The following is an 11,224-nucleotide window of genomic DNA, read 5'->3' as shown; positions in this document are numbered from 1 at the left end:
TGAACCCGGAAGTCTTTATATACGAAGACGAAGACGAGTCTGCTCTTCAAGAGTCAATAAGAAAAAAAACCAGAGCAGAAGAAATTCAGAGATCAATGGTCGGCACGCGATGGACTCGAAATGAGAAGACAGAGCAACCAGGACTCCCTTTATAGTGAGAGGTCAAGAGTCGTACACTCAGCCGCCAGCCAAGCCGACCTCAGTGGTGAGCCACGGAGCCTTCTGCCTTTCCTAAAAAGTTAAAACCGCTCGAGCCTTTCTAGTTACGGAACGGAACTCGCGGGAGCCAAGGCTGAGAGTGGTTGTAAAGTAAACAATTCATGGAACGTGTCTCGGCGATTATGATGTTTGGATCAGATTTTGTCTTGTCAGTTTTCATCTTCCCCACGTAAACCGCATGTGGTTCAGATGACATGGTTTAAACTCGTGGAAGCTAATATCTAGAGAGGAGCAAACAGACAAGGGTGCGAGGCATGGCTCTTGGTGTCACGCAATGGTCACCACTCTGCGTACATGCCCGTCCCCTAATGTATTATCAAAACTCATTTATATTCTAACTTAAAGTTAGAAAAATATGCTAATTGCAGAATTTCGGTAAGTAAAGCCAAAGATCTCGGAAAGGCCTCCGTTAAATTTGGCTTCCAAATGGAGCACGCTAACAAACTTGAGCCACGAACGAAAAGCGTGAGCGGGCGGCTCATGTGTCCTCCCGAAGCAGCAATCATCAGCTTGACTTCTAAACGGCTCCGTACGGTGACCGTACACCTGCCTCCCGCTGGAATAGTAAGCGGAAAAGTTTTTCAGAGACAGAAAAAACAGAAAAAAACGTGGGGACTCACCCTGACGTTAACCGGCGCCTTGGAAGAAATGGGACGGAGGAGGACATATCCGGTGCCACGCGGACCAGTAAGAATCCGGAACGTGGCGTTTTAAAGTTTCTAAATCGGCGTGCTCAGGCCATTAACGGAAAGTGCTCGAAGCGGTTCGCTTTGAATCTTCGCGGAAGGAGAGGTCTCTCAGTCGTTTTCGCTCCTGTAAGTTAAAACTATCCTTCTCTCTGCCATTTCTGAAACAAATAAATCAATTGTTTTCTTTCGATTCCACACAATTCAGCTGTGAAATTGAAGTTCTGTTTTGGGAACAAATCTCGTCTTCCTAAACTGAGCCGGTTATGGATTTTCCGGTTCGGTACGAAAACTCCATTTGGGAAGCTTGATAGCCAGAAAAACCTCACTGGTTTAAGGATCAGTGGAGACGAAATGCTGAAAGGTCTGGAAATCTGATTTCCGGATAAAAAAATCTCGATTCAAACATGATTTCAAACGGCAGTATCTTCGAGGTCTCTAGTGGATTTGAATTTATGAGTAAAATAAGCCTTTTTTTATGTACTCCGAGGGTCCAAGCTCGTACTCTCGTGGCTGACAATGGACTATTATAATGGGAATCGCCTACCTGAGTCATTCCAGTTTTTTTTTAGAGGAGAATTCTTGTGTTTGATTTGAATTCTTGGGTTACTTGATCTTTTGGTTTAATTCGAAATGGACCATGTAGGGGTTGATCTTTTCTAAGGATGAGAGTCGTTTGTGGTTGATTTGAATATAAAGATGTTATCTTGTTGAAAAGGAGATAAAGAGGGGCTCACTTGATTTTATGATTTATATCAACTTGACCATGTAAGGGTCCCCCCCACCTTTCTCGATCGGAAATGTCATTTTTTTTCTTTTTTCTTTCTATTACTCCAACTTTTCCATTGGGCCCCCTTCTCCATCTTTTGGCATGTATATTTTTTTCCTAGATAGATAATAATTTGACTTTCTTGCATCTAGATGATGTTTCTACTCATATTGGCTTCTCTAGAAATATGAATCGGATTTGTATGAAATTTGTGTCTAGGATTTCAGCATCCGGTATCTTCTGCTTCAAACAAGACAGAAACCGAGTGTAAAACTAATAAATCAGGTTATTTTAAACAGATAAAACAAGTTCACTAATATTATTCTGGTACAAGATGAGCGAGTCGTTTGAGTAGATTTAGAATCTCCTTCAATTAAAAGCTGCTGTGGATGATCTACCTATTTACCTAATCGATTGTCAATTTTCTTTGAAAAATGGAAACCTGTCTCGCCTTTTCTTTGTCTGTGTTGTCCAGCTTCAAACAATGAAACAGGTATTGTCCGTGAAGGATTGTCAATGGTTTTTTTTTTTTTAATCAGTTCTCACTGATTAGGGCTGGGAAACTGCATCCTCTTCGTGTGCACCCAATAATACTTTTGTCTTTCTTCCACGGTTTCCGGGCTTATGCCTTTCGTTTCCGTTTCGCCTCCTCCGGTATACTCATCTGCTGCAACATTTTCCAGAGCAGATTGCATATACACAGCAGCCGATATAGCCTTTCTCCCGTCTGAACGAATTGGTCAACGTGAGCTAAAAGCAGGACTGCAAAAGCCATCCCATTTCCAAGCTTCCGTAGAAAATCAAGTTACCATAAATTGACAATGGCAACTTTGTTGAAAATCAACACCAGCGGGCCCAGCCCGTGTGGGCCCACTTCTCTTTTTTTGTGTTTAAACCGTAGATGACGCACAGTGCGTCGGGTGTGAGATATAGTAAGGGTGAAATAAATTATGGTAAGGGAAAAATCGTGCGTGCGGCGTGGTGTGAGAGCAGAAACAGAAAAGGGAAAATCAAAGTGAAAGAAAGAGGATAAAAGGAAGGTAGAGGAAGGGCACCAAAGAGGAGAAACTTCAGTCCCACCAGAGACGCTGCGGTGAGAAGCAGCGTGAAGGCTCGAGCGTCGCCGGTGCCAGGAGACAGGAGGCTCCTCAACGTTGTGAGAAGCGAAGCTGCTGCCGGGAGGGTAGCAGGTCGTCGTTGCCGGTGTTGTTGGTCGCTGGAAGAATAGATTTCTCGGGCTTGGGCTTGCTGTAACAGTGCGTCTTTGTGCGCTGTGTGAGTGGAAGAAGCAAGAGGCTGTCAAACCAGAAAGGAAGTTCTTTTCTCATATACTGTTTCTGTTTAATACCTTGTTTATGTATTGTGCAGTAAGAATGTATATGTGTCAAATTTTTTTATTTGTATTCAGTACGAAAACTGAGCAGAACAGTAATTTTAGTATTGTGATAGTGAAATTTATTCAACAATTGGTATCAGAGCGGGACGGTCAGGGACCGTTATTTTTAGGTGAAGCTATCTTGAGGTGTGAGCAGTAAGGTACTTTGTAAGGTTGCTGCTATTTGAGGTTGTTGGGTTTGAGTGAAGTTGTGCTAGCATGATGAATGACCTTCATGTGGGTGGAGTCAAGAAGCTCAACCACAAAAACTATAATACGTGGTCAACATGTATGGAATCTTACCTACAAGGTCAAGACCTGTGGAAGGTTGTTGGTGGAAGTGAAACTACACAGCCAGTGGCAGAGGATGCCAATGGGATCTTGCGAAAATGGAAAATTAAAGCAGGCAAAACAATGTTTGCCTTGAAGACCACAGTTGAAGAAAAAATGTTGGAGCACATTCTGGATGTAAAAACACCAAAGGAAGCATGTGACAATTACGCTGCAATGTTCTCAAAGAAGAATGAAGTAAGATTGCAACTGCTTGAGAACGAGTTACTATCAGCGGCACAACATGACATTGCTGAGTATTTTCACAAGATGAAGTCGATATGTCAGGAAATTTCAGAATTAGACCCAAAAGCTCCCATTGGGGAACCCAGGATGAAGAGCATAATCACTCATGGTCCGAGACCCGAATATCGAAGATTCATTGCTGCTATATAGGGATGGCCGACTCCACCATCACTTGTTGAGTTTGAAAATTTACTCGTTGGTCAGGAAACCTTAGCTAAACAAATGGGAGAAGTCTCGCTGAAGGTTGAGGCAGAAGTGCTCTACACTAGCAAGAGCAGAGGTAAGGTCAAACGGTACACTGGTAGTGGGTCTAGAAAGGATGGTGACAAAGTGAAAAGTCATCAAGAAGAGGGAAGCTCTCGTAAGAAGAGTTACCAAGAAGAAGGAAGCTCTCGTCAAGGGGGAGCTTCGAAGAATCATGAAAACAGTAGAAGGTTTGATATCAAGTGTTACAATTGTGGGAGGATGAGCCACATAGCGAGAAATTGTTGGTCCCAGAAATAGTCTATTGAAGGTAACACTGCCACTTACACATCTCAGGAGAAGATTGAAGAGGAGTGGGATGCTGAAGCACATTTTGTTATGGAGGAAGAAGAATGACACTTGGTTATGGGGGAAGAAGAATGGGAAGAAGAATTAGCCCTCACTGTTACAACTACTGAACAGATAAGTGATGATATGTTAAAGAAAGGGGGAAGAGAAGAGGAATTTGAGAGGGATGAAGAGGATGGCCTAGAGATTGAAGTTGATAACACAGTTTTTCATCAAAACCATATGACATCTCAATCATCCCCTGCAGTCCCCACACAAGGCATTTTAGTCCCAATCACAACTATTAAGCAAGTGAAGGATGCTATTGAAGATGAAGCTTCAAAAGGAAATTTTGTTTCTAGCTCTCCTGGTGATGTATTGGGTCTTGGGAATTATGCATCAGATGATGATGAATTTGATGATGAGGTTCTAGCTCTGGAGTACTTCAATTTACTGAGCAGAGAAAGGATGATGTGTCTAAGGCATTGAACAAGGAGACCAATGGAGGTCACATGTCTGAGAATGGTGAGAGAAACAGTGTTAATCATAATGGAATCCTACAAAACCAGAAATCAAGAGTAAATAATGGAGAGGTAGGACCATTTGATCATAGAGGTGGGGTCTCTGGAGTTTACGATGACTGCCAGATGAAGGATGAGGATGAGAGAAGTAAAGGTTCCCAAGGTAAAATCTCATCAAATGTTGTTGAATCTATTTCAGATGCTGCTATTGGAGGAGCCCTTGTGAAATCTGAATTGACTACTGGACACCATGATAATAGTAAGGGAAATAGAAACGTTAAGAAGATGGAAAGAGACATCGGTAAGGGGGATAAAGGCTCCATGAAAGAAGTGAGAGATCTTAAGGAGATAGAGAAAGATCAAGTTGTTAAGCCAAGAGAAAAATTGAGGGACTTAGATCCAATAAAACCCCTTCAATATGGGAGTTCGAAGGCTGGGAGAAAAGAAAGAGAGGCAGCAACTGAGAAGTCTTCTAATGGTAGAGAAGACCGAAGCAACCAGAAAAGGGAATGGGAAAAAGATAACAAAGAAGATAGATCCATGACACATGGAGATGGTAAGGATTCTAACAGACAAGATAAGAGGAGGCATTCTTCATCTGCTACTAGAGGCGGAAAAAGTGAGAACCCCAACTTATTTAATGGCCATGAAAATAGTGGCTCTGATGATGCGTTTGACAGAAAATTAAGGGAAAGGAAGCCAGAAGAGAAGGAGGTCACGAGGCGTGACCGTGTTGCTAATACATGATCTAGGGATGAGAGCTGGTGTTGAGGGGGAGTGTCGAAAATCAACACCAGCGGGCCCAGCCCGTGTGGGCCCACCTCTCTTTTTTTGTGTTTAAGCCGTAGACTCACAATGCGTCGGGTGTGAGATAAAGTAAGGGTGAAATAAATTAGGGTAAGGGAAAAATCGTGTGTGTGGCGTGGTGTGAGAGCAGAAACAGAAAAAGGGAAAATCAGAGTGAAAGAAAGAGGAGAAAAGGAAGGTAGAGGAAGGGCACCAAAGAGGAGAAACTTCGGTCCCACCAGAGACGCTGCAGTGAGAAGCAGCGTGAAGGCTCGAGCGTCGTCGGTGCCTGAAGACAGGAGGCTCCTCACCGTTGTGAGAAGCGAAGCTGCTGCCGGGAGGGTAGCAGGTCGTCTTTGCCGGTGCTGTTGGTCGCTAGAAGAACAGATCTCTCGGGCTTGGGCTTGCTGTAACAGTGCGTCGTTGTGCGCTGTGTGAGCGGAAGAAGCAAGAGGCTGTCAAACCAGAAAGGAGGTTCTTTTCTCATATACTGTTTTTGTTTAATACCTTGTTTATGTATTGTGCAGTGAAAATATATATGTGTCAAATTTTTTTATTTGTATATAGTACGAGAATTGAGCAGAACAGTAATTTTAGTACTGTGATAGTGAAATTTATTCAACAAACTTGTTTTCCCATTTGTGCATGAGATTGCATGCTCTAGAAAATGGCCGAAAGAGGGTTCATGGAGGAGACATCTCGCCGACCTCATATCGTATTCCACTTTCTTTTTTCTCCTTGACATAATCTTCGTCATCTGTCATCTTCACTTGTATGATACAATTCATGTAATTACATGGACGAGAGAGATGACAGAGAAGAACGCAGTTGATATGTTGTATCCTTGGGAAGAAATAGTGACAATCTTTTTGGGTTTGGGCGTGTGGGAGATGGGATGGTGGTTAGTGCTTTAGGGCCTGCTAGTGCATGCTGAGGGAAAGTAAAAGTGAATTCATTTTCATTAGCCCAAACGCGTAAGTGCGTGCTTTAGGAGAGTGAAAGTGAATTACAACACACATAAAACAACTGAGTGAAATCCGAGACCCGACCCTCTGATTTCACTTTCACTCTCGCTCTTGATGTCCTAGCCTCTTACTTGACTGTTCCCCTTGCATCTCTTTCATTTTTTCCCCTCTTGCCCTACTCTTCGCTTGCCATGCTCTAGACGTCCCTCTCTACCGCCCTCTCTGTCTTTATTTCTCTTAGCCACACTTTCGTCTCTGAACCTCCTTCTCTGATTTCCCTTTTTTTGTCTTGATTTCCCCTCTCTGGAACCTGAAGTCATAAAAAAATTCTCTTAACCCCAATCAACTGAATTTTAGAAGCTTCTCACATATGTACCAAGGTATTCCCCAATCGATCAATTTTTTTAGGGTTTCATATTAATTGTTCGATATTCATTTTTATTAAATTTTTGTGTGATTGAATGATATTGTTGAATGTTTAATTGAAATTTAAGTGACGATTAAATTGTTGCATTGATTTAAAATTTTGTATTCAATTTATGTATTGAATTTTTGTAGTGATTTAATTTCTGAAGTTCTATTAATTGAAATGATATTGTATCGATTTAAATTGAAGTTATTTCTAAATTTATGTTTTTAATTGAAACTTGATTGAATTGTAGTGTTGACTTAAATCTCTGTATTTAATTTTTGTATTAATTTAATTTACAAATTTTTGTTAATTGAAGCAATGTCGTTATTTATTTATTTTAAATTTAATTGATTATTCAATATCTAGGATGATTTATTCTTAGAGAAAGTTAATGGATAATTTATTGAAATTAATTTTTTTAATTGAAATTATAATTTTCGTGTGTTTACGGTTTAGGAATTCCAATTATTTAGGATTTAAGCCCTATCCCAATCCCTAACCCCTATGCCTTCAACCTAATCCTAAGTTCTAAGTCCTAAGCCTCAAACCCTAAGCCCCAACCCCCTACCCTAATCCCTAATCTTTAATCCCTATGCCTTATGCCCTAACCCTAAACCCTAATCTTTAATCCCTATGCCTTAGGCTCTAACCCTAAACCCGATTCAACAAAGATGATGCAATTAGGGAGATCCCTTTGCCACGCCCTAACCGTATGAATCTGTAAATAAGAAGCAACAAAGAGGAAAAACGTCATTGCTATCCAAATTTGCAAAATCTTCTACTTGTTGTAGGAAGATATCCCAATGTTCTTCTGACAATGTCGTTTGGTTCATTGAAGTGATGAACAATATGACAACATCCTTTGTGGAGGTCTTCAAACATAAAGATACTAGTGCAAAACTTCCATGGTACAAAGTTCTCCTAGAAATCATTGACTTGCCAAAAGAATTGAAATATCGCGCTCCACATTGGCTAGACAATGTAGATAAGAATGATATATTTGTTCAGATGACAATAGAAGAGTAACATGATAGGTTTATGTTCAACTACCATAAATTATAATTAATTAATGTATGGTTGTTGCCTATCGACTTTGGGACATATATGATTTTGATTCATTGTGTTTTTGTTATTTATGGAATTGTAAGACATGGATGAAAATATTATCAATATAATTATGATTTTGAACACCTATGTTTGATCGTGGATGAAGATGTGTTTGTGATTGTGGTTGTATTTGTAGTTAAGACATGGCTGTGTTTGTAGTTATGAATATGGTTATGGTTAAAACATGGATGTGTTTGTGATTTGGTTATAGATGTTTGTGGTTAAGATACGAATGTTGAATAAAGACAATGTTGAATAAAGACATGAATGTGTTGATACAAATTAGGTTTTTGTGCTTCAAACATGAATATTCACTTATTATGTTTGCGTCTTTGTTTTCATTATTAAATGTGCACCAGTGCAAATATTAATGGAAATCTCTCAGACAGAAAATATTGGTATTATGTTTGCTTTCTATACAATTATATCTTATGTGGCAAGATATTGTTTATATCATCGTGATGAGCAAATACAACGTTCTTATGGTATTGGTTATCCAATGTATTTGAAAAAGACATTAGAAAGATCACCTATCAAATTTTGAAAGGCTTAGAAGATGAATCAAAATATTTTTCTCAAATTGACCAAGATATTAAAGGGTAGAGGATGCTTATTAGATACAAGGACTATATCTATAGAATAACAACTTATATATTTTTGTATCACTGTTGGTCAACAACAATCATATAATGTCACATCTAATATGTTTTATAAATCAAATTGGACCATTAATAAATATTTTAGTAAGGTATTGGATGCAATTGTCAGACAACATTTTGATTACATCAAATGTTCTTCGAGATGTACTCATTCAAAGATTTTGAACAATCCCATGTTTTATCCTTACTTTAATGTAAACACAAAGCCATCAGATGAATAATTTTAGGTTAATATCAAATTTATATTTGTATTAATTAATTTTTTTCATTAGGATGGTATGAGTGTTATTGATAGCATTCATATCGAAGCACACATCCTGTTTGAGCAAAAAACAAGATTCTAGAATAGAATAAATGTTTCACATGCTATTCCTTCATTTACTTGTTAGATGGGAGGGATCAATAGCTAATTCATGTGTATTGAAGTCAACATTAACAAGATAAGATAAACTCTGGGTACCTAACATTTCTTTACTTAGTCATTTATTTATTATCATTTTCAGTTAATTCATGTTGGGTATATCTTCTATTGTATGTAAATAGTATTATCATTATGAAAGGTTTATTTATTATCGTATTCAGTTAATTCATGTGGGATATATCTTCTATTGTATGTAAATTGTATGGGTTGACCCGCAACTTGGACGGCTCCACTCGGATTTTAATAGGGGCAAGTCAAAGTTAGGGGGTCGAACTCGCCCCTTCAGTTTTGGCTGAGTCCACTCCGACCCTCCCCTAGTCTAACTCTGACCCGATTGTGGGTCAAACTAGATTGTGGGTCAGACATTGAAGTGGCCTCTTCTATTTGGAGAAAGTTCAATCCGACCTACCTCTAGTCCGATTCTAAACTCCGCGTTGACCCGACCTAACCCAAATTTATGAGAACCAAGGTTGGCTTCCGATTCTGAGTTAGAAAATATTTGGCTAATCTCATCAATTGTTTTATTATGCTTTCACATAAGTCATTGAGATCACATAAGTTATATATAATATAAGATGGAATCAGGTCAACCCATGTGGTCTCTTAGAAAGTTGTAAACGTCTTCGTAGAATTGCTCTAATGTATGAACGAGTGTTCGACTTGTTTTCCCATCTGAACTAATTACCAATAGGAAACCTCGAAACGACCTAGGAGCTCATCTTTTGTGGTCTAGGGCAAGGAACACATGGTCTTAGCCATCTCTTCAGATGGATATTTCTAATAAATGGTCATGTTCGTATGAGCTTGGGCCAGATTCATGTTGCCTTGGCACTGGGTTCTGTCTTGCCTTATATAAATTAATGAATGTTTTGTCCAAAGATTAAAATGTATGACAATGTAAAGATGGACTATGTAAGTAGACATTAGACATATCAATTCATTAAATAATATTATATTTTATTAAAATATAAAAAAATTATATTCGTTTTGAGGAGTCTAACCAACTTGAACTTTTTTTATTCAACCAAACTATGAACAAGGGTCCATTGGACCCCATGAGTAGCAGATTAGGCTTGTTTGTTTTTCACATTCTAACCTATGGATCCAACTCTGGTGCATTGGACCCCTTCATACAAAAACCAAAGGCACAAACCTCATTTTAAACAACTTAAAGTTACAACAATACTTTCATAAAAAAAAAGAGAGCATATATTTGAATGAATTAAAAATTAATTTATTCTTATTATACATATTTTTTATTATCCCATGAATTCATATTTATGTTCCTTCGAGATTTTTTATTTCTATTAATTTTTAATAATAAAATAGAGATAATAATATTCTTATAAATATAATAAAGTAAATGACATATTTTCTGAATAAGAATAAAGTGACTTTTCTAAGAAAGAGAAGGATGAGTCTATCCAAGTTCCCTCTATACTAAACCAATTATGTTATTTCTGATATAAATAACAAAAGGAATGAAAAAATAATTTTTTTTTAAATACCAAAATAACTCTCACTTGAGAAATTATGTATGACTCTCGCTCCTTGATTTTAAAAACCTCTTTCAACTGCCATTTTATTTCTAATATAATCTAATATATGAATAAAAAGGAATGGAAAAATAAATATTTTTTAAAAATAAATCTTAAGGGTCTTTTAATATACTTCTATATTAAAATATGTATTTTAAATTTAAATAAAAAAATTAATTTTATTGATATTTTCCTTGTTTTTGGCTATATTGTATTAAATTTTTAGAAAAGATAAATAATTCATTGACTTGTTTTTAACTGAGTACAATCACTACAAGAAATAAGACTTCTGCTAGCGAATTTTTCATTGGCAGATGATAAAATTTTGCTAGGAGAAAATTTGCTTGCAACATATGCTGGTGTGTTTCCTCTAGGAGAAGGTTTTGCCAACAAATCTCAAAATTTGCTGATACAAGCCAAAATCCATGTCAACAAACTCTGAATTTCGTTGGAAGGGAACTTGCACCTCTTACATCAAATTTCTCAATTTCATTGGCAAAGTGTCAACATTCAGCCTAGCTTTGAGGTTCCCTATGCTAGTGAAAATTCTCAATTCACTGGCATAGAGGCATACGCCACAAACACATTCTATAATTGGTGGGAGAGGGGCCCTTCTAAGGTGCAACCCCTACCAACGAACTTCTTAAGTTCATTGGCAA

At 38.1% G+C, this 11,224-nt stretch overlaps 1 protein-coding gene across 1 annotated transcript; it reads left to right on the top strand.

The window, feature by feature from the left end:
• The first annotated feature begins 4,668 nt into the window (after positions 1 to 4,668).
• On the top strand, positions 4,669 to 5,424 carry LOC137947611 (uncharacterized). The gene has a single exon (XM_068793415.1). It carries the CDS (start codon positions 4,669 to 4,671, stop codon positions 5,422 to 5,424), a length of 756 nt encoding a protein of 251 aa, XP_068649516.1.
• Positions 5,425 to 11,224: the final 5,800 nt, after the last annotated feature.

Source organism: Aristolochia californica, unplaced genomic scaffold (genome assembly GCF_029961685.1).
Source record: "Aristolochia californica isolate CCGP_79_NKW_82.1479 unplaced genomic scaffold, dmAriCali1.0.hap1 SCAF_13, whole genome shotgun sequence".
Classification (NCBI taxonomy): Eukaryota; Viridiplantae; Streptophyta; class Magnoliopsida; order Piperales; family Aristolochiaceae; genus Aristolochia; species Aristolochia californica.
This window is presented reverse-complemented; position numbering and strand designations above follow the sequence as displayed.

What these genes read in the sequence shown, in the direction of transcription:
- LOC137947611 (XM_068793415.1), top strand. Translation starts at nt 4,669, where the DNA reads ATGTCTGAGAATGGTGAGAGAAACAGTGTTAATCATAATGGAATCCTA.